The sequence below is a fragment of the Rhinopithecus roxellana genome, chromosome 5 (assembly GCF_007565055.1).
Source record: "Rhinopithecus roxellana isolate Shanxi Qingling chromosome 5, ASM756505v1, whole genome shotgun sequence".
In the NCBI taxonomy this organism is placed as follows: domain Eukaryota; kingdom Metazoa; phylum Chordata; class Mammalia; order Primates; family Cercopithecidae; genus Rhinopithecus; species Rhinopithecus roxellana.
The window spans coordinates 150,135,427-150,159,992 of NC_044553.1; the positions used below are offsets into that span (position 1 = coordinate 150,135,427).

Genomic DNA, 24,566 nt, shown 5'->3' on the forward strand with positions numbered 1-24,566 from the left:
TCAAAAGGGCAAATCTAAGAGTTATTGGCCTTAAAGAGGAGATAGAAAAAGAGATAGGGATTGAACATTTATTCAAAGGAGTAATGACAGAGAACTTCCCAAACTTAGAGAAAGACACCAATATTCAAGTAGAAGAAGGTAACAGAACACCAAACAGATTTAAGCCAAAGAAGATTACCTCAAGGCATTTAATAATGAAACTCCCAAAGTTCAAGGATAAAGAAAGGATCCTAAAAGCAGCAAGAGAAAAGAAACAATAACATACAAAGGAGCCCCAACACATCTGGCAGCAGGCTTTTCAGTGGAAACCTTACAGGCCAGGAGAGAGTGGCATGACATATGTTTTTTAAAACTTTTATCCTAGAATGGTATATCTGGCAAAAATATCCTTCAAACATGAAAAAGAAACACTTTCCCAGATAAAAAAAGAAACCTGAGGGATTTCATCAACACCAGACCTGCCATATAAGAAATGCTAAAGGGAATACTTCAAGCATAAATAAAAAGATATTAATGAGCAATAAGAAATAATCTGAAGGTACAAAACTCACTGGTCATAGTAAGTACACAGAAACACACAGAATATTATAACATGTTAATTATGGTGTGTAAACTCATATCTTGAGTAGAAAAACTAAAAGACACACTGATCAAATATAATAACTACAACAACTTTTCAAGACATGTCAGTTTAAAATAATGGGTTATAAGATATTACAGCAACCTAGAATTTAAAAACATACAACAGATATACAAAAAATAAAAGCAAGAAATTAATAGAATTGATCAAGTGGAATAAAAAATCAGTGAGCTTGAAGACAGAAATTAAAACATGCTACCAGAGAAAATTGCCTTCACTAAAAGGAAGATAGGAAGGAAAGAGAGAAGGAAGGGAAGACCACAAAACAACCAGAAAAAAATTAACTAAATGTCAGGAGTAAGTTCTTACTTATCAATAACAACATTTAATGTAAATGGACTAAACTCTCCAATCAAAAGACATAGAGTGCCTGAATGGATTTTTTTTTTTTAAAGTCCCAGTGATCTGTTGCCTACAAGAAACACACTTCACCTATAAAGACACACATAGACTGAAAATAAAGAGATGGAAAAATATATTTCATACAAGTGGAAACCAAAAAAGAGCAGAAGTCGCTATACTTATATCAGACAAAATAGATTTCAAGACAAAAACTATAGAAAGAGACAAAGAAGGTCATTACATAATGATAAAGGGGTCAATTCAGCGAGAAAATAAAAATTATAAATATATATACACCCAATGCTGGAGCACTCAGATACAGAAAGTAAATATTATTAGAGCTAAGGAGAGAAACAGATCCCAATACCATAACTGTTGGAGATTTCAACAACCCATGTTCACCTTTGGACATGATTTTCTGTCTGGACAGGTCATCCAGACAGAAAATCAAATAAGAAACATTGGACTTAATCTGCACTGTAGACTACATGGACCTAATAGATATTTACAGAACATTTCAACCAATGGCTGCAGAACGCATGCTCTTCTCCTCAGCACATAGATCATTCTGAAATAAATAGAATATATATTAGGCCATCCATATCCATATGCAGAAGATATCCATGTGCAGAAGAATGAAACTAGACCTTGTTCTCCACACACAAAAATCAAATCAAAATGGATTAAAGACTTAAATCTAAAAACCATAAAATGACTAAAAGAAAACTTTGAGGAAACTATCCAGGACATTAATCTAGGCAAAGATTTCTTGTATCTCACAAACACAGGCAACCAAAGCAAAAACGGACAAATGGAATCACATCAAGTTAAAGAGCTTCTACACAGCAAAAGAAACAATCAACAAAGTGAAGAGACAATCCACAGAACAGGAGAAAATATTTACAAACTACTCATCTGACAAGGAATTAATAACTAGAATATATAAAAAGCTCAAACAACTCAATAGGAAAAAACTTACAATCTGATTTTAAAATGGGCAAAAAATCTGAATAGACATTTCTCAAAAGATGACATACAAATGGGAAACAGGCGTATGAAAAGGTGCTCAATATCACTGACCATCAGAGAAATACAAATCAAAACTACAATGAGATTATCATCTCATCCCAGTTAAAAGAGCTTTTATCGAAAAGACAGGCAATAATGAATGCTGGTGAGGATGTGGAGATTGTACACTGTTGGTGGGAGTATAAATTAGTACAATGGAGAGTACATTAGTACTATGAAGGATAATTTGGAGGTTCCTCAGAAAACTAAAAATAGAGCTACCATATAATCCAGCAACCCCATTGCTAGGATATACCCCCCCAAAAAAGATCAGTATATTAAAGAGATAGCTACACTCCCATGTTTATTGTAGCACTATTCACAATAGTGAAGCTTTGGAAGCAGCCTAAGTGTCCATCAACAGATTAATGAATAAAGAAAATATGGTACATATACACAATGGAGTACTACTATTCAGCCATAAAAAAGAATGAGATCCTGTCATTTGCAACAACATGATTGGAACTGGAGGACATTATGTTAAGTAAAATATGCCAGGGACAGAAAGACAGAGTTTGCATGTTCTCACTTATTTGAGGGAACCAAATATTTTAAAAATTGAACTCACAGACATAGAGAGTAGAATAATGGTTACCAGAGGCTGGGAAGGGTAGTGGGGCATTATGTAGGGGGAGAATGGCGATGGTTAATGGGTTCAAAAATATCATCACATAGAACGAATAAGATCTAGTATTTGACAGCACAACAGAGTGACTACAGTTAATAATAATTTATTGTACATTTTAAAATAACTGGAAGAATATAATTTGAATGTTTGTAACACAAAGAAAGGATAAATTCTTAATGTGATGGATACCCCATTTACCCTGATATGATTATTGCACAGTGTATGCCTGTATCAAAATATCTAATGTATCCCATAAATTTATACACCTACTATGTACCCACAAAAATTAAGAATAAATTTTTTTTAAAAAAGGAAGGGAAGAGAAGGAAGAAACTAACAGCATGTAAAGATAAAAAGAATCAAGTTGAGACAAAGCATATCCCAAGAGAAGTGGTAAATTTACTTTCATATTCTGCTCAAAAAATATTAATAAACTAAATTCAACAAAACAAGATCTCAAAGACTCAATAATAGAATGACAAAATAAAACGAAAATGCAGGTCACGAACATATAGAAGTAAATTGAGAATCATGTCCCTTTATCACTCTAGGGTCCTAGGCTAGGACCTAGACTGAGTTGGAAAGGAGTGGGCAACTGTCATTAAGGTCAATCAATATTAACTGTTTTGAGATTTGCTAAAGGGTTCAGAATTACAGCCAGATAGGAAGAATAAATTTTAGTGTTCTATACCACTGGAGGATGGCATAGTTAACACTAATATGTTATATAGTTTCAAATGGCTAGGAAGAGAATATTGAACATTCCCAATACAAAGAAATGATAAATGTTTGAGATGACAGATATGCTAATTACCCTGATCTGATCACTCTACATTATATGTATCAAAATAGTACTTTGTACCCCATGAATATGTAAAATCAGTATTTGTTAGTTAAGAAGTACAATTATACTTAAAAATTAGCTACTTCTTTTGCTATGCAAACACTGATAGGAACTATATAGACTTGATCAATGAAAGCACAAGATTGCCAAATGAAAGCGATGACAGCAGTGTATCATTCACACAACTCCACCATTACTAGTTGTGTGTCAGTTGTATCAGTGTAATCAGCAGAAGTAAGCTAACATTACGTACTTCAGCAAGGTTGTTGTGAATATCGAATGAGACGATATTTGTAACATGCTGAGCACAATTGTAGCTTGACAAGTGGCAGCTGTTATTATTTGGCTTTTGGGACAGTAAAATATTTCTGAAATGGTAAATGAGAACATAGCATGGTGACCTAGTGTTGCCTTTCTTTAGGGCTATCCATAGGATACTACTTCTATAGATCCTACAAATCCATCACCCCTAATAGTTTTGAGATCTTAGGATTAGTTAATTAATACGGCAGATTTTTCATATATCTTCTAATCCTGGGCCACATGTAATGCTTACACCAGTGAAAGCAAATTTCTTACCTGCCTTTGTCAAGTAAACCTTTCCATGTTGAGAAACAAAAGTAATAGCTGATGTATAAAAACTATGAAAAGTCTTCTTTATGATATCATCATGAAAGTCAGCTACTAATTGAAAGGTGCTGCCGCCATCGACTGAAAGCCATATCTAAAGGAATAAAGAGATAATACCTCATTAAAGAGCTGCCATGCAACAGTTGGCAATTACCTATCAGCCTACATGAGAATAGCCATGTGGCATGATCTTTTCCATATGCCTACATTCATCACACACACACACACACACACACACACACACACACACACACACACTCGTATGCAGACTCCTTATCTACTTTGTCTACCTTCTATTTCCGTCCTAGAGTGTGTATGAAGGTGTCTGTGTCAGAGTACCAGGTCTACACAATATGCATAGTGATTGTATAAAACAACAAAGTTATTCCTATGATCTCCCAAATAATTCCGTGTTCATAAAAGAATGGAGTGCTGGGTGCATTTGGATCTGGGGAGGGGTTTATGCCATATTGACATAATACTTCATGTTCTAGGTATCTGGCAAATATATATGCAGACATAGTTTGCATGGAAGAGCCCTTGTCATTTGCAAGGGATGTGTCCTGGTACCTTCGTAGATCCTCAAATCACTTATCTCACTGTACAGTTATATTAGTTTATTACTGTAGCATCTTAGTTTCTCTATTTCCTCATCTTTAGGTAAGAGTTGTTTGAGGATAAAACAGATCAATTATGTATTAATGATTCTCACTTGCTACCTCTTTTAATAGCCTAAGACTCATTCACATGAAGATTTCTGTTGTTCGGATTTTTAAAAATTAATTTTAATAACAAGTTATACAAGAAAATAGGCTTTTCTTGCATTTCCAACTTTATAAATATGGCTGAAGAGTCTGAGACCACCATCCAAATAATTCTCCTTTTATACCTCATCTGATATAATCCTAGTCTCCTCTATCTCTTCCCAGAGGTAACCAGTTTTTCAGTTTGAAAATTCTAAGCATTTACATTCATATGTATGCAGATACCAATAAAATATGTACAGTACTGATTTCATTTTTATGGTGGGGAGTAGAGAAAGGCTTTTAGACTTGGACAGGAAGTACCTTTGCCCTGGACTGCTTGCTTACTGGGCCTGAATATTACAAACACACACAGGAAACGTACTGAATACACATAGGTGCTTCTGTTACTCAGGATGCAGCACTCATTGCTGGCATAATACAATCCATGAGCCGAAACATACGGTATGTGGACCTCAGTTTTCATTCTTGCTTTGGGCCCTGCAAACATTACTGGTGAGCAGGGAGGTAGTTAGGGTGTCTAAGGAAGGGCACCTTGAACAGTAGGTTCGAACTTGTATCATACTGTACCTGTTCTGTAAGTTACATTTGTCACGCAACCCTATGTCTCAGGTCTTTTTATGTTAGCTCATGTGGATCAGCACATTCTTCTACACTGTCCCATAATCTCCAACTTATGGATATATCATACTTGAGATAGTCTACTTTTCTACTAATGAACATTTAAAAGTTGTACCCAAATTTTCAGTGTTGTGAATAGTACTGAACTATCATTTATGCAGTGAACTATCATTTATCTGCCTATCTGTACTAATGTCACAGTGTTATCTTTAAAGGAAATACTGAAAAATTGAGTTGCTGAGTCAGATGCTATGCATATATATAAGACAGGTCTCTGTCACCCAGGCTGCAGTGCAGTGGCATGATCTTGGCTCACTGCCATTTCTACCTTCCCAGCTCAAGTGATCTTTTCACCTCCGCCTCCCAAGTAGCTGGGACTATCTGTGTATGCCACCATGCCTGGCTAATTTTTGTGCTTTTTTGTAGAGATGGGTTTTTGCCATGTTGCCCAGGCTGGTCTCAAGCTCCCGGGCTTGGCCTCCCGAAGTGCTGGTATCACAGGCATGAGCCACTGAATCTAGCCACATTTCTACAATTTTAATAGAGACTACCCAAGTGCTCTTCAGTTTTGCTGAACCAGATTATAGTCCCACCAGCAGTGTATGAGAGTATCTGTTTCTCCAAACCTCACCAATACTTGATATGACCAAAACTTTATTTTTAATTTTTACTTATGATCTGAATGAAAAATGACATCTCATTGCATTTTTTCCCTAAATATTTTAAATTATTTGTCTATACATGGCTCATTTGTATTTTTCCTTATATTATTTAATAATACAATGAACTGTGTGAACTGAAAACCTATGAATCAGCATATTGCTAGTAATTTACATCTTCCTGTTTCTCCCCATTCCTATCCCTCTACCTTTCCTGTTACATATCCAATATCTTGAATTTTGTGTTTTCTCACTCGCTTGGTATTTAAATTAATTTTAGCGCATATGTTTAAATAACATATTGTTTAATTTTACTTATTTTTGCTCTTTGTAAAAAGGGCTATCCATACCATATATTGTCTTCTATAACTTACTTCTCCTCAACATTATGTACTTAAATTCATACATGTTGCATACAGCTCAGTTCATTTGCTTTTTCATTTCCATATAAAAGTTCATTCGGTGAATAAGATGTAATTTACTTATTCATTTTCCTATTCATAGACATCTGGATTAATTTTAGTAATTTGATCTTATTACTAGCAGTACCCATGACAAACATTTTAAAATGTCTCTGGATATATGTATTTCCCTTGCTGAAAAGTGAAATTGGTGGGACACAGGATATGCAAATATTCACATTCACAAGATAATAATAATAATGGCAAATTGCTTTCCAGAATAGTTGTAATAATTTACTCTCCCAGCAGCAATATATAAGAAATCTTGTTGATCTACACTTTCTTCAACATTTTGTGTCGTCAGAATTAATTTTGCCAATTAAGTATCTGGAAATGATATCATTGTTCATTCCTGATTTGTATTTCCCTGATTGCTTGTAAACTCCATCATCTCTTCACATATTCATTCCACTTGTTTCCTTTTCTGTGATATGCTCATTTGTGTGTTTTTTCCTTTTTGTTATTAAGTTGTCTTTTTCATATTGCTTTGCAGAAATTCTTTATATATTCTTACTTCTATAATTCTTTCTTAGTTAAATGTGTTGCAAATATCATCTCCCAGTTTGCAGATTGTTGTTTTTCATTTCTTAGGATACCCTTCATGAAAAAGTCTCTTCGTTTTTCTCTCCTTCTTCCTTCTTTCTCCTTCCTCCTCCCTCCTCCACCTCCTTCTCCTCTTCTGCTTCCCCCTCCTCCTTTTTTTAAAAAGAGGATGCAGAGAACTTTCACTAGGTAAAAAGTGAAGTTAAGAGACTCTATGATCTGATTTGGGGGCCTAACCAAATGAGAAAACTGACTGCTAAATGGCTGACTTACAAGTGAGCTTTTGGCCCATATCACCAGTGTAACTTAGGATCAGTCTTCATTTCCTTTACTATTTTTCATTTTGAATGTTTAACTGGATCCAAATTATAAGTCATTGGCAAATTACTTTGGAAATATCCTTTGTCTTGATTGTGTTACTGCATATGGATGGTGCTCAAAATTATTAAAAATTAATTCAGATGTTTTCAATTTTGTGAAGAGATGGTGGATATTTTCTAGGTCAAAATACAAAAGTGATTTGTGATCTAACTATTGGTTATCTTATAAATTTTTCTTTTTTATTGAGGTAAAAAACACATATCATAAACTTTATCATGTTATTCATTATTAAGCATACAGTTCAGTAGTGTTACATATATTTACATTGTAGTGGAAGAGTTCCCCCACACATGCATAGTCTCCCCCATTACTAGCATTCCCCAACAACTGATGAACCTACATTGATACATCATTACCACGCAGAGTCCATAGTTTACATTAGGGACCTTTCTTAGTCTTGTATATCCTATGGACTTAGACAAATGTATAATGGCATGTATCCACCATTATAGTATGAGACAGAAGAGTTTCACTGCCCTAAAAGTCCTCTGTTCTCGGCCTATCCAACCTCTCTGCCCTCTAATCCCTGGCAGCCACGGATCTTTTTGCTCTCTCCATAGTTTTGCCTTTTCCAGAATGTTATATATGGGAATCATAAAGTTTGTAGCATTTTCAGATTAGTTTCCATCCCTTAGTAATATGCATTTAAGTTTCTTCCTTTTTTTTTTTTTGAGATAGAGTCTCACTCTATCGCTCAGGCTGGAGTGCAGTGGTGCAATCTTGGCTCACTACAACCTCTGCCTCCCCAGTTCAAGCGATTCTCCTGTCTCAGCCTCCTGAGTAGCTGGGATTACAGGTGCCCACCACTACACCCAGCTAATTTTTGTATTTTTTGTAGAGACAGGGTTTCACCATGTTAGCCAGGCTGGTCTCGAATTCCTGACCTCAGGTGATCCTCCCACCTCGGCCTCCCTTACAGTCTTCCATGTCTTTTACATGGCTTGATATCTCATTTCTGCTTAGCACTGAATAATAATCCATCATCTGGATATACCAAGTATATTTGTCCATTCTCCTAGTAAAGGACATCTTGGTTGCTGTACAACCCTCACATCCAGCTGGGCCGTTTTGTAAGCTCTATTAGATTTATATCAGTTTTAGCTATTGTTCTTCTGTTTCCACAAGAATTGTTCCAATTCCTTGGCCTTTCTAAATTTTTGTTCAACTGTTAGTTCTGTTTCTTAGCTCCATTTCAGAGGACACCATATAAACACTTTATCTTTAATTCTGACTATTTATTGTCCACAATCAAAACACACATAAATGGATTTTGTGTGTGTATGAGATCAGGTCTCACTCTGTCACCCAGGTTGGAGTGCAATGGCACAGTCTTGGCTAACTGCAACCTCTACCTCCCAGGCTCAATGAATCCTCCCACTTCAGCCTCCTGAGTAGCTGGGACCACAGGCACATGTCACCACAGCTGGATAATTTTTTTTGTATTTTTTGGTGGAGACAGGGTTTTGCCATGTTGCCCAGGCTGGTCTCGAACTCCTAACTCTGGCGATCCATCCACCTCGGCATTCCAAAGTGCTGGGATTACAGGTGTGAGCCACTTCACTCAGCCTGAATTTTTGAGATGTATAACATACTGGCAAAAAATTTGATTTACATGCTTTTAAACCGTAAGTTCAAGTATGACAACTCCTTACGTCACTGTTAGTTTCCAATCCATGGGCCCTAGGAATTCTAGAACAAAAGACAAGGAAGCAACCACTTTTTCAAAAAATGACAGAAAATGAGTAAATAAAGTCATAGGATTCTACACAGTTGGAGAAATACACAGAAAAAAAAAACACAAGATGGATACTGGAGGAACTTCATGCCCAAGAAGTCTATTTAGATGATCACCTGTTATATATGTGGAGAAACCTGAACACGACCAAATGCAAACTGTGTGCCTCTTATAAGGGGAACAAACATTCAAGGGTCAAAGAAGAAATTAGGGGTTTTAAACTGATATTGGCTGGGTGCAGAGGCTCATGCCTGTAATCCCAGCACTTTGGGAGGCCAAAGTGGGCAGATCACTTGAGGTCAGGAGATTGAGACCAGCCTGGCTAACATGGTCATGGAACCCCCTCTTTACTAAAAATACAAAAATTAGCTAGGTGTGGTGGCAAGTGCCTGTAATCCCAGCTACTTGGGAGGCTGAGGCAGGAGAATCACTTGAACCCAGGAGGTGGTGGTCACAGTGAGCCGAAATGGTGCCACTGCACTCCAGCCTGGGTGACAGAACAAGACTCTGTCTCAAAAACAAACAAACAAAAAAACAAACAAACAAAAAAACCAAAATTGATGTGGTTAGGCTTTGTGTCCCTACCCAGATCTCATCTTGATTTATAATCCCCATAACCCCCAGGTGTTGAGGAAGGAACCAGGTAGAGGTGATTGGATCATGGGGGCAGTTCCCCCATGCTGTTCTCATGATAGTGAGTGAGTTCTCATGAGATCTAATGGTTTTATAAGAGGCTGTTGCCCCTTCACTCTGCCACTCTTGTCTCTCCTGTTGCCATGTGAAGATGTGCCTTCTGTCACGAGAGGTGAAGCCAGCTGGACTTCCTGGGTCGAGTGGGGACTTGGAGAACTTTTCTGTCTAGCTAGAGGATTGTAAACACACCAGTCAGTACTCTGTTTCTAGCTAAAGGTTTGTAAATGCACCAATCAGCACTCTGTAAAAATGCACCAGTCAGCACTCTGTGTCTAGCTAAAGGTTTGTAAACGCACCAATCAGCACTCTGTGTCTAGCTAAAGGATTGTAAATGCACCAATCAGCACTCTATAAAATGGACCAATCAGCACTCAGTAAAATGGACCAATCAGTGCTCTATAAAATGGACCAATCAGCAGGACGTGGGTGGGACTAAATAAGGGAATAAAAGCTGGTCACCCAAGCCAGCAGTGGCAACCCACTCAGGTCCCCTACCATGCTGTGGAAGTTTTGTTCTTTCGCTCTTCACAATAAATCTTGCTGCTGCTCACTCTTTGGGTCCCCACTACCTTTATGAGCTGTAACACTCACCACGAGGGTCTACAGCTTTATTCCTGAAGTCAGCAAGACCATGAACCCACCAGGAGGAACAAACAACTCTGGACACACCCCCTTTAAGAGCTGTAACACTCACTGTGAAGGTCTGTGGCTTCACTCCTGAAGTCAGCGAGACCATGTACCCACCAGAAGGAAGAAACTCTGGACACATCTGAACATCTGAAGGGACATACTCTGGACACACCATCTTTAAGAGCTGTAACACTCACCGCAAGGGTCCGTGGCTTCATTCTTGAAGTCAGCGAGACCAAGAACCCACAAGAAGGAACCAATTCCGGACACATTTTGGTGACCACAAAGGGACAATCACCAAGTGGTGAGTACCATCGGACCCCTTTTGCTTGCTATTCTGTCCTGTTTTTCCTTAGAATTCAGGGGCTAAATACCGGGCATCTGTTGGCTAGTTAAAAGTGACTAGCATGACTGCAGGATTAAAGACACGGGTGTCAGGCTTTCTGGGAAGGGGCTCTCTAACAGCCCCCGACTCTTTGGAGCTGGGAGCTTTGGTTTGCCAGGAACCAGCTTCTGCTTTTCCTGTACTTCTGGGCTGAGCTGAGGGTCAACAGAGAGAAAAGCCATTCAGCTTCAGGGTCCCAACAACAAGTTGGTTGACCCTGCAGCCATGAGTGGAACTCTCAAAGTCACGTCGCCCAAGCAAGACTCGCCCATCTATCCTATCTATCCTGACCCTTGCCTCCTGGGTCCTAATGTCTGTCAGACAAACTTCCTCCCGCCTCTCTTCAACAAGGCTAGTCACGTTTCTAAAAACAACTCCCTGTCTCTGGTGCTTTTCTAGTTTCTCCTATAAGAATGATTTCTAGTATAAACTTTAGGACTCTATTCCCTTCTTCAGGCACCCAGGCTCACCAATCAGAAACACATAATTTTTGCCCAAAGTTCCATTATAGGGGGGACTACCTGGAATTTTAGGATCTCTCCTCAGACAAGCAGGCCTAATAAAAGCTATTCCTGAAGCTAGGATATGGGGAGCCTCAGAAATTGTATCCTTCCTATTCATGTAAGTGAGGACAAAAGGCATCACTCTTTCAACTCTGGAGATCCCTTCCCTCCCTCAGGGTATGGCCCTCTGCTTCATTTTTGGGGCATAGCATCTTTATAGGACATGGGTAAAGTCCCATTACTAACAGGAGAATGCTTAGGACTCTAACAGATTTTCAAGAATGCATCGGTAAGGGCCATTAAATCCGATTTTTCTCGGTCTTCTTTGTGGTCTAGGAGGACAGGCAAGGGTGCATGTATTTGAGAATGCATTGGTAAGGGCCACTAAATCCAACCTTCCTCAGTCCTCCTCGTCGTCTAGGAGGAAAACTAGTGTTTGTGCTGCTATGTCGGTGAGCGCAACTATTCCAATCAGCAGGATCCAGGGACCGTTGCAGGTTCTTGGGCAAGAGGTGTTTCCACTGCTGTGTTGGTGAGCACAACTATTTTGATCAGCAGGGTCTAGGCACCATTGTGGGTTCTTGGGAAAGAGGTGTTTCTGCTACTGCATCAGCGAGTGCAACTACTCTGATAAGCAGGGTCCAGGGACTGTTGCGGGTTCTTGGGCAGGGAGAGAAACAAACAAACCAAAACCACAGGTGGTTTTGCCTTTCAGATGGGAAACACTCAGGCATCAACAGGCTCACCCTTGAAATGCATTCTAAGCTATTGGGACTAATTTGACCCATAAACCCTGAAAAAGAGGCGGCTCATTTTTTTCTGCACGATGGCTTGGCCCTGATATTCTCTCTGTGATGGGGAAAAATGGCCACCTGAGGGAAGTATAAATTACGATACTATCCTGCAGCTTGACCTTTTCTGTAAGAGGGAAGGCAAATGGAGTAAAATACCTTATGTCCAAGTTTTCTTTTCATTGAAGGAGAGTACACAATTATGCAAAGTTTGCAATTTACATCCCACAGGAGGACCTCTCAGCTTACCCCCATATCTTAGCCTCCCTATAGCTCCCCTTCCTATCAATAGGCCTCCTCCAATCTCCCCAACCCAGAAGGAAGCAAGCAAAGAAATCTCCAAGGGACCACAGAAACCCCCAGGCTATTGGTTATGTCCCCTTCAAGCTGTAGGGGGAGGGGAATTTGGCCCAACCTGGATACATGTCCCCTTCTCCCTCTCTGATTTAAAGCAGATCAAGGCAGACCTGGGAAAGTTTTTAGATGATCCTGATAGGTACATAGATGTCCTACAGGGTCTAGGGCAAACCTTCTATCTCACTTGGAGAGATGTCATGCTATTGTTAGATCAAACTCTGGCCTTTAATGAAAAGAATGTGGCTTTAGCAGCAGGCCGAGAGTTTGGAGATACCTGGTATCTTAGCCAAGTAAATGATAGAATGACAGCCGAAGAAAGGGATGAATTCCCTGCTGGTCAGCAAGCCGTCCCCAGTATGGATCCCCAATGGGACCTCGACTCAGATCATGGGGACTGGAGTCGTAAACATTTGTTGACCTGTGTTCTAGAAGGACTAAGGAGAATTAGCAAAAAGCCCATAAATTATTCAGTGATGTCCACCATAACTCAGGGAAAGGAAGAAAATCCTTCTGCCTTCCTCGAGTGGCTACTGGAGGCCTTAAGAAAATATGCTCCCATGTCAGCCGACTCACTAGAGGGTCAACTGATGCTAAAAGATAAGTTTATTACCCAATCAGCCGCAGATATCAGGAGAAAGCTCCAAAAGCAAGCCCTGGGCCCTGAACAAAATCTGGAGGTATTATTAAACCTGGCAACCTCTGTTCTGTAACAGGGACCAAGAGGAACAGGCCCAAAAGGAAAAGCGAGATCAGAGAAAGGCTGCAGCCTTAGTCATGGTCCTCAGATAAACAAATCTTGGTGGTTCAGAGAGGACAGAAAATGGAGCAGGAATCACCCAGCAGGGCTTGTTATCAGTGTGGTTTACAATGACACTTTAAAAAAGATTATCCAATGAGAAACAAGACGCCCCCTTGTCCACTTCCGCTATGCCGAGGCAATTACTGGAAGGTGCACTGCCCCAGAGTGCAATGGTTCTCTGGGCCAGAAGCCCCCAACCAGATGATCCAACAACAGGACTGAGGGTGCCCAGGGCAAGTGCCGGGTCATGTCATCACCCTCACTGAGCCCCAGGTATGTTTAACCATTGAGGGCTGGGAAATTGACTTCCTCCTGGACACTGGCATGGCCTTTTCAGTGTTAATCTCCTGTCCCAGACAACTGTCCTCAAGATTCATTACCATCTGAGGAATCCTGGGACAGCCTGTAACCAGGTATTTCTCCCACCTCCTCAGTTGTAATTGGGAGACTTTGCTCTCTTCACATGCCTTTCTTGTGATGCCTGAAAGTCCCACACCCTTATTAGGGAGGGCTATATTAGCCAAGGCTGGAGCTATTATCTACATGAATATGGGGAACAAGTTACCCATTTGTTGTCCCCTACTTGAGGAGGGAATCAACCCTGAAGTCTGGGCATTGGAAGAACAATTTGGAAGGGTAAAACATGCCTGCCTAGTCAAAATCAGGCTAAAAGATCCCACCACTTTTCCTTATCAAAGGCAATATCCCTTAAGGCCTGAAGCTCATAAAGGATTACAGGCTATTGTTAAACATTTAAAAGCTGAAGGCTTAGTAAGGAAATGCAGCAGTCTCTGCAACACCCCAATTCTAGGAGTATAAAAACTAAACAGTCAGTGGAGACTAGTGCAAGATCTTAGACTCATCTAACGAGGCAGTAATTCCTCTATATCCAGTTGTACCCAACCCCTATACCCTGCTCTCTCAAATACCAGAGGAAGCAGAATGGTTCACTGTTCTGGACCTCAAGGATGCCTTCTTCTGTATTCTCCTGCACTCTGACTCCCAGTTTCTCTTTGCCTTTGAGGATCCCACAGACCACACATCCCAACTTAGGTGGACGGTCTTTCCCCAGTGGTTTAGGGATAGCCCTCATCTGTTTGGTCAGGCACTGGCCCAAGATCTAGGCCATTTCTAAAGTCCAGGCACTCTGGTCTTTCAGTATGTGGATGATTTACTTTTGGCTACCAGTTCGGAAACCTCATGCCAGCAGGCTACAATTTCTCGAACTTTCTAGCTAACCAAGGGTACAAGACATCTAGGTTGAAGGCCCAGCTTTGCCTATAGCAGGTCAAATATCTAGGCCTAATCCTAGCCAGAGGAACCAGGGTCCTCAGTAAGGAACGAATATAGCCTATACTGGCTTATCCTTGCCCTAAGACATTAAAACAGCTGCAGGGGTTCCTTGGAATCACCAGCTTTTGCCAACTATGGACCCCCAGATACAGCAAGATAGCCAGGCCCCTCTATACTCTAATCAAGGAGACCCAGAGGGCAAATATTTATCTAGTAGAATGGGAACCAGAGGCAGAAACAGTCTTCAAAACCTTAAAGCAGGCCCTAGTACAAGCTCCAGCTTTAAACCTTCCCATAGGACAAAACTTCTCTTTATACATCACAGAGAGAGCAGGAATAGTTCTTGGAGTCCTTACTCAGACTCGTGGGACAACCCCACAACCAGTGGCATATCTAAGTAAGGACATTGATGTAGTAGCAAAAGACTGGCCTCACTGTTTACAGGTAGTTGCAGCAGTGGCCATCTTAGTGTCAGAGGCTATCAAAATAATACAAGGAAAGGATCTTACTGTCTGGCCTACTCATGATGTAAATGGCATACTAGGTGTCAAAGGAAGTTTATGGCTATCAGACAACTGCCTACTTAGATACCAGGTGCTACTCCTTGAGGGACTGGTGCTTCAAATATGTACGTGCGTGGCCCTCAACTCTGCCATTTTTCTCCCAGAGGATGGGGAACCAATCGAGCATGACTGCCAACAAATTATAGTCCAGACTTATGCTGCCCAAGATGATCTTTTAGAAGTGCCCTTAGCTAATCCTGACCTTAACCTATATACCAATGGAAGTTCATTTGTGGAGAATGGGATACGAAGGGCAGATTATGCCATAGTTAGTGATGTAACCATACTTGAAAGTAAGCCTCTTCCCCCAGGGACCAGTGCCCAGTTAGCAGAACTAGTGGCACTTACCCAAGCCTTATAACTGGGAAAGGGAAAAAGACTAAATGTGTATACAGATAGCAAGTATGCTTATCTAATCCTATATGCCCATGCTGCAATAAGGAAAGAAAGGGAGCTTCTAACCTCTGGGGGAACGCCCGTTAAATACCACAAGGAAATTATGGAGTTACTGCACGTAGTGCAAAAACCCAAGGAGGTGGCAGTCTTACACTGCTGAAGCCATCAAAAAGGGAAAGGAGAGAGGAGAACAGCAGCATAAGTGTCTGGCAGAGGCAGGGAAAGACCAGCAGAAAGGAAAGAGATAAAGAGACAGAAATTCAGAGAGAAAGAAAGAGAAAGAGAGAGACAAAGTCAAATACAGAAGGAAAGAGAGAGATAGAAGTAGTCAAGAAAAAACAGTGTACCCTATTCCTTTAAAAGCCAGGGTAAATTTCTGTCTACCCAGCCAAGGCATATTCTTCTTATGTGGAACTTCAATCTATATCTGCCTCTCAGACAGTCTGCAAGAAATAACGAAATCTGTCTTTACTCTACAATCCCAAATAGACTCTTTGGCAGCAGTGACTCTCCAAAACCGCCAAGGCCTAGACCCCCTCACTGCTGAGAAAAGAGGACTCTGCACCTTCCCAGGGAAAGAGTGTTGTTTTTAGACTAGCCAGTTAGGGATAGTAAGAGATGCTGCCTGGTGTTTACAGGAAAAGGCTTCTGAAATCAGACGCCTTTCAAACTCTTATACCAACCTCTGGAGTTGGGCAACATGACTTCTCCCCTTTCTAGGTCCTGTGACAGCCATTTTGCTGTTACTCGCCTTTGGGCCCTGTATTTTTAACCTCCTTGTCAAATTTGTTTCCTCTAGGATTGAGGCCATCAAGCTACAGATGGTCTTACAAATGGAACCCCAAATGAGCTCAACTAACAACTTCTACCAAGGACCCCTGGACCAACCCACTGGCCCTTTCACTGGCCTAAAGAATTCCCCTCTGGAGGACACTACAACTGCAGGGCCCCTTCTTCACCTCTATCCAGCAGGAAGTAGCTAGAGCTGTCATTGGCCAATTCCCAAAAGCAGTTGGGGTGTCCTGTTTAGAGGGGGGATTGAGAGGTGAAGCCAGTTGGACTTCCTGGTTTGAGTGGGGACTTGGAGAACTTTTCTGTCTAGCTAGAGGATTGTAAACACACCAATCAGCGCTCTATGTCTAGCTAAAGGTTTGTAAACGCACCAAGCAGCACTCTGTAAAAACGTACCAATCAGCGCTCTGTGTCTAGCTAAAGGTTTGTAAATGCACCAATCAGCACTCTGTGTCTAACTAAAGGATTGTAAACGCACCAACCAGCACTCTGTAAAATGGACCAATCAGCAGGACATGGGTGGAGTCAAATAAGGGAATAAAAGCTGGCCACCCGAGCCGGCAGCAGCGACCCACTTGGGTCCCCTTCCATGCTGTGGAAGTTTTGTTCTTTCACTGTTCACAATAAATCTTGCTGCTGCTAACTCTTTGGGTCCACACTGTCTTTACAAGCTGTAACACCATGAGGGTCTGTGGCTTCATTCCTGAAGTCAGCAAGACCACAAACTCACTGGGAGGAACAAACAACTCCGGACATGCCACCTTTAAGAGCTGTAACACTCACTGTGAAGGTCTGCAGCTTTACTCCTGAAGTCAGCAAGACCACACACCTACTGGAAGGAACTCTGGACACATCTGAACATCTGAAGGGACAAACTCCGGACACACCATCACCACAAGGGTCCGTGGCTTCATTCTTGAAGTCAGCGAGACCAAGCACCCACCGGAAGGAACCAATTCCAGACACAATGATTATAAGTTTTCCGAGGCCTTCCCAGCCATGCAGAACTGTGAGTCAATTAAACCTCCTTTCTTTATAAATTACCCAGTCTCGGACAGTTCTTTATAGCAGTGTGAGAATGGACTAATACATAACCATTTAGTGTGAAAAACTAAAATATGGAAGAGAGTTTTAAGAAGACCTAGAAACAGGGTATCATCTTTACAAATCTCTAAATTTTGCACATAATATAGATAGTTGAGAAACAGAATTAGTTCCTTCTTTGGAAGTCATTGCAGTACTTTCTTAGTTCCAAAGTTTTGCTTAATGTTTCATAATCTGTGGCCCTTACTTTTTTAAACTGTTAGATGCTCCATAGATGGTATAACTACTCCTTTACCAAGCTTTCAGTGTACTGATACAGAACTGATTGAAGGAGCAGCCAGAGGGTGGAAAAAGCTACCAGAAGGAACTTAAAGAACAACAGAGTCAGAAAGTCAAGCTCAGACAAAATCAAACAGAAAAAGGCAAACATTAAATGCTGGAAACACCAGTTAGAAATACACTTTTGATGAGGTTAGTGGCAAAATCTAAGTAATTCAGAGCTGGAAAGACATGTATAGTAATTGGCAACATTCAAGATAACTCTGATGTACCCATGGCTCATTTTCATCAGCCAATGAACTACCTGAAAGGTAAAAACTGATAATAGACACCAAGCTTAGTATACAATAAATAGTCAATAAATATTGTCTTCCCTCCCACTGCCATCTCTAGGTCATCAGAGAAGTTCTGTTCTTAATGTACAGCCATACAGCATACAGTAGGTGGATGATTTAACTCTAACACAGACTGAAGTTTCATGTGTACGCACCTGATTGCCATAAACATACAAAAAGTGGCTTCGGGGATGAAATACCATTCCAACAGGAGAAGAGAATGATGGAGGAAACCGAAAAATTGGAAATTTTGATTGTGCACTTGGTTCATTATTTCTCAGGATGCTCACAGAGACAACAGCAGTTTTCTTAACCTAGGTAAACAAAGAATGAGCATGTCATAAGAATTTTGCCATTATTATTAGTCTGTGTTACAATTTTTAGAATTTCCTGTTACTTGCATTTTTATTAAGAGAGAGATACACTCACTAACACAACATAGAACTAGAAGGATTAACAGTAATTGTTATCTCTTTACTCCACTACTCTGGCCCCTGCCACACACCCATTTTATAGTTGTTGAAAATGAAGTTTAGGAAATTAAATAATTTGTTGAAAGTTCTATAATTAACAGCAAAGAGAGGTTTATTATAGAATCACTGCTGAACTTGGTAGACAGACTCCAAAGCCCATGCTTATGACTAGCACGCCAAAAGTATGGATGCCTAAGCCACACCCCAGTTCTATTCAACCATGATTTTAAAGGGGATAAGAATACGACAGCTCAGGCCAGGCACAGTCTTCAGCTTAAAATTATCTTTATATAAAAGTGGTTTGTAATCTCAGCACTTTGGGAGGCCTACACGAGAGGACTGCTTGAGCCTAGGAATTTGAGAACAGCCTGGTCAACAAAGTGAGACCCAACTGCATAAAAAAAATTAAAAATTAGCCAGGCACGGTGGCATGCACCTGTAGTCCCAGCTACTAATCAGGCCAAGGCAGAGGATCGCTTGAGCCAGGAGTTAGAGTCTATGGTGAGCTATGATCACACCACTGTACTCCAGCCTGAGTGACAGAGTGAGACCGTCTCAAAAGAAAAAAAAGAGATATGAAACCTCAAAATATGCTACTTTTGGCCAGGCACAGTGGCTTACGCCTATAATCCCAACACTTTGGGAGGCCGAGCTGGGTGGATCACTTGAGGCCAGGAGTTCGAGGTCAGCCTGGACAAAATGGCGAAAACCTGTCTCTACTAAAAATACACAAATTAGCCGGCGTGGTGGCACACACCTGTAATTTCTGTTACTTGGGAGGCTGAGGTGAGAGAATCTCTTGAACCTGGGAGGCAGAGGTTGTAGTGAGCCAAGATTGCTCCACTGTACTCCAGCCTGGGTGACAGGGACTCTGTCTCAAAACAAAAAAATGCCACTTTTATATAAAGATAATTTTAAGCTGAAGACTGTTGAGATTCAACAGATGCAGAGAAAAAACTTTGGGGCCTCTGGTGTCTGACTAAAAGCAGGAACTGCTAGGAAATGAGGCTGACAGAAATTCTTCTTTGGGGCAGATCTACTCCCAGAAGGAAGAATGCAAATAAAACCTGTCCCAAATCCCTTCTCCAGAGGAGTTTTATAGCCCTGAAGGAGAAGGAAAGACCACTCATACCTAGATTTTCAAACATTATCAAAATCATTCATATCTCCTGGCCAGGTGCTGTGGCTCATGCTTGCAATTCCAGCACTTTGGGAGGCCAACGTGGGTGGATCACCTGAGGTCAGGAGTTCAAGACCAGCCTGGCCAACATAACAAAACCCCATCTCTACCAAAAAATACAAAAATTGGCCAGGTGTGGTGGCGGGCACCTGTAATCCCAGCTACTTGGGAGGCTATGGTAGGAGAATCGCTTGAGCCTGGGAGGCAGAGGTTGCAGCGAGCTGAGGTTGTAGTGAGCTGAGATTGCACCACTGCACTCCAGCCTGGGCAGCAGAGTGAGACCCCATCTCAAAAAAGCCCCAAAGAACAAACAAACAAACAAAAAATCGTATCTCCTATTTGCTGTCATGAAAACCCATTTATCTTTTTTTTTTTTTCAAAAAAAGCAATTTGTGTTTCTATAAATGATTTTCTCCCTCTCCCCTTCACCTATTAAGATGGTACCTAACCTCCAAATTTTAACCTCATCACTGAGTTTCCCATGTGTGCACACTGCACATGTAAATAAACTGTTTTCTCCTATTAATCTTTTTTTTTTTTTTTTGGTTTAATTTGCAAGGCTCCAGTCATTGAACATAAGAAGGTGGAGGAAAGAGTTTTTTCATTCCCTACAATCTTGATGATAGGGGCTGAACTTATGGTTTTATTTGTTTGTTTGTTTGTTTTCTCAGACTGGGTTTTGCTCTGTCACCTCACCTGGAGTGCTAGAGTGCAGTAGTTCCTCACCGTGGTCTTGAAGTCCTGGCCTCAAGCCTCCTGCCTCAGCCTCCCGAATTGCTGGGATTACGGGCATGAACCATCAGAACTGTCAGTTTATGTGTTTTTTAATGGCTCCAAGAAGAATTCTAATTCACAGGTAAGGTTAAGGACGTTTGGAAGAAAAAAATATAGATCTGTGGCAATTAATTCCATTTTTTTTGTTTAATTAACCATTTTATGGAATCTTAAATTTATATAGAAAAATCCCAGTTTATATTCTTTAGAGAATTAGCAAGGGAGAATCACTATGCACACAGCATCACGTTTTCCATTTTCATCAAAATGAATGACAATCAGGCAAGAAATCTCTAAAGTGTCAAGCTATATTATAGATCTTAAATAATTTTGCTGTAGCCAATTTTATTAGGTTCTATTGCCAGACATAACAATAACTTGAAAATAACTTTCGCTAAGGTAAATTTTTATTGTTGTCATGTCAAGATAAATTCCCTCTGGGATATAAGGCCTACCTTGTTATGGAAGAGGAAAACTCCCGTACCATGCTCTTGGTCAACAAGAAATGTTAGCACTCTTGGAATACTTTTCATTCCTTTAAAAATGTAAGGTAAGCAGGGTACCCATTCAAGAAATGGTTCCTGACTATAAAAACAAGAACTTGACTATAAAAAAAAAAAAAGAAGGGAAAAATTAATGCTGTTTTTGAAATATAAGTTCTAATTCTCTTAGTGAAACTAGCCCAATTGTTCATAGAAGTAATACTTACAGTTTTTTTTTAACAAACAGAAATTAACCCTCCCTCCCTGGTCTTAAAACCCACTGGTCTTTAAACTCCTAGTCTTAAAACCTACATTTGTCTCATCTGAATTCCTTCTTTAGGAAATTGACCCTCAGGCAAGAAACTCGACCCTTAGGCAAGGAACTGAAACTCAACAGATCACCACATCCAGATAATGAGAAGTCAGACTCCTCATCCATCATGATTGCTTCCTTACCCATCTCTAATTCCTGTTTTCCTACCTTCCTTTCTGTGTAAATCCCCCAATTTTACTCAGAGAGACAGGCTTGAGATTTTTATCTCCCATTCTCCTTGGCTGCAGCACCCGATTAAAGCCTTCTTCCCTGGCAATACTTGTTGACTCAGTGATTGGCAGTCTATACAGCAAGCAGCAGGACCTAGACTGAATCCCTGGTGTTTTAGTAACAGTAGGAAAATAAATTAACAACCATTGTGTTGCTCTGACTGATCACAATTGTTTCTTTTTTTTAAATCCTTAATGTGACTGGGTTTGGTGGCTCACGCCTGTAACCCCAGCACTTTGGGAGGTTGAGAGGGGTGGATCATGAGGTCAAAAGATCAAGACCATCCTGGCCAACATGGTGAAACCCCATCTCTACTGAAAATACAAAAATTAGCTGGACATGGTGGAGTGCACCTGTAGTCCCAGCTACTTGGGATGCTAAGGCAGGAGAATCGCTTGAACCTGGGAGACAGAGGTTGCAGTGAGCCAAGATTATGCCACTGCACTCCAGCCTGGAGACACAGTGAGACTCTGTCTCAAAAAAAAAAAAAAATCCTTAATATCTGTGCCTCTCTTCTGAGGGATATGAGCCCAGAAAACATTGCAATGCATCTCTTTCTGGTACAAATTGTTTTTCTAAAATCATTGCTTAGGTCCTGATTAACATAATTAGGTAAGTACTACTAAACCCAAGTAGAAACACCCCTGGGAGCAAAGAGTGATTGTGAAGCCTTTCAGTCTGTAGGATTTTTTAGATTAATCACAATCCATGAAGTCATGTACAACAAAATTTCTTAACTTATAAAATATTCGATATCATACCTCACTTAGGGTTCTGTTTCTCTCAAAGGTGACTGTAACATAATCAACTATAAAATAAACACAAGGGTACAGGAATTATGAGCACATCTGTATTTCTAAAACTGGAAGGGTTAGTCTTAATAGTCATCATGAAAATCATAGAAGTTATTTTTGCAAGTAAACTTATGGTAAATGAAAATAATAATAAAAGTTATGTGTCATCAAGTAATGTATACTTGAATCTAATTTTCTTATCCCTATTGCAAGTGTACCTATTGTCTCAGATTTAAGTTAGAATTTTTTTTTTGTTTTAGGTCATTAACTTATATAAAGCAAACTTATCTTTATATTTTGGTCTAGTTTTATTTTATGTCATTTTATTAAATCTAGTTATAACTGAGTAGCTTAGATTCAAAATGCATTTTAAAACTTTTTTTATTCCTTTCTTGATTTTTGCCTTTAAAACATACTTTGGAACTTTGTTTCCCTCCCTTCCCATCTGACACTCCCTTGCACTGCTGACTTATCTAATTATGTGCTTGCTTAGAAGTTCCAGGGGCTAATTTTGAAACAAATCAGACATGGAGAGTCAGTTGTAAAATTCCAGAGATTACCTCAAGGAGGTTAGTCTACAACCTGGCCATCATGAAGATGACACCAGCCTATGCTCCAGGTGGACCATAATTCAAGACAGCCACTGGGACAAAACACACAGACCTTGTACCCAGCATCATTCCTGCATGTCTTCCACCCCAAGTTCCCCCTTCTAAACTCCTCTCCCCAGCCTAAAGTTTGGAATGGTCTTTTAAAGGCATGAGCCTGGCCACTCTCCCAACTGCTGGGTTTTGGAATAAAAGTCACTTTCCTTTCACTGCATCTCATCCTTGTTCATTTGGCTTTATATGTGGCAAGCAGCCAAGCTTGCATTCATTACAAATTTGGTAGTCCCTTTAGGGAGTCTGCATTTTGAGTGGTCTAGTCTGTCAACCTAGTTTGCAGCGAGTGGGTGAATTGGCTGCAGCAGTGTGCCAGAGCTTTCCTCTTCATGCTACCGGATGGGAAAAGAGTTGCTCATGAATACTAGCTGCTGCTGGCAAGCTGACCCTGCAGCTGGGGCTCTGGGCATTTTCCTGGCAGCTGCTGAGATACTTTTGTCTCAGGCAATCTTCCTTCTCTCCCTGTCATGGCGTTAGCTGCCTACTACACTTTGCTGGTGTAGGGTAAGTTACATGTGAAGAAGTTGACAGACTTCAGAACTGGATAAGTCAACTGGAATGCACCCAATTCTCCTCTGTCTCTTCTGTGGTAACACTTGAGCTCTGCTCCATTTGGACATAGCTGCTTGTGACACTGTCTGGGCAGGTACACTATCTTTATCTGTGGCATCACTTGAGCTTTGTTCTGTTTTGACCTAGCTGCTCATGGGGCCATCTGAAGTTGAGACAAGGTTTCAGGACTTTTATCCAGTCCCCTTGATGGGGAATCAGCCTGGGAGTGTACCATCTGAATCTGTAACTGTGTATGTATGTGATCTACATTTGGGCCCTTATCTACTTGCAACTTTCTTTTCTTCTTTCTCTACCCTTTAAGGCAGCGTGTATAAGCCCCCCACTCAATCTAGGGATCCAACCCTGAAGTAGAACAACTTCTGTCACCCTGGCTCTTGGCTGGGTTGCTCTGTATTGGACCCCAAAGTACTTCTCAGAGCTGTGCCAAATCTTACGGGGGAAAGAAGCATGTGAATTCTTCTGTAGGTTATCTAAATGGGTCTGTATCCCACTTACGGTTTTCAATGCTATTTGTCGGAAATACCTGGGATAAATGTTGAAACAGTCCCAACTCCAATTCTTTTGCCCTTTGTCCTTTCTGTCCACTTGTTTTGCCATCTCAATTGTTGCCCTTCCATTACTGCTTACTGGGATTGCAGCAGGACCTGGACTTAGATTAAGGTGGATATGCTAAAAAAAAAAAAGGCTATACTGGTCATTGCCAGTCATTAGCCTGTTGGGGAAACTAATTCTTTGACACATTTGGCTCTCCCAACTGTGTGGCAAAATTTACACAGGCATGCCTATTGGGACAATGAATGGTACCATCAACACTGGTTGTGTAAAGAAAGGAGAATTCGCCCAATTCCTGGCAATCTAGTTGAAGGGAATTATTGATACAGAGGCAAAAGCAAGGCATCAATCGAGGC

At 40.6% G+C, this 24,566-nt stretch overlaps 1 protein-coding gene across 1 annotated transcript in view; it reads right to left on the reverse strand.

Moving 5' to 3' along the window:
• The window catches only part of CATSPERB (cation channel sperm associated auxiliary subunit beta), a 151,576-nt gene that overhangs the window by 68,616 nt on the left and 58,394 nt on the right, over nt 1-24,566 (reverse strand). The window contains exons 12-15 of the mRNA XM_010358596.2: nt 22,391-22,437; nt 21,059-21,208; nt 18,332-18,490; nt 4,102-4,246 (exon numbers count right to left, since the gene is read on the reverse strand). Coding sequence (XP_010356898.2) covers nt 4,102-4,246; nt 18,332-18,490; nt 21,059-21,208; nt 22,391-22,437 — 501 coding nt within the window. The remainder of the gene's footprint in view (nt 1-4,101; nt 4,247-18,331; nt 18,491-21,058; nt 21,209-22,390; nt 22,438-24,566) is intronic.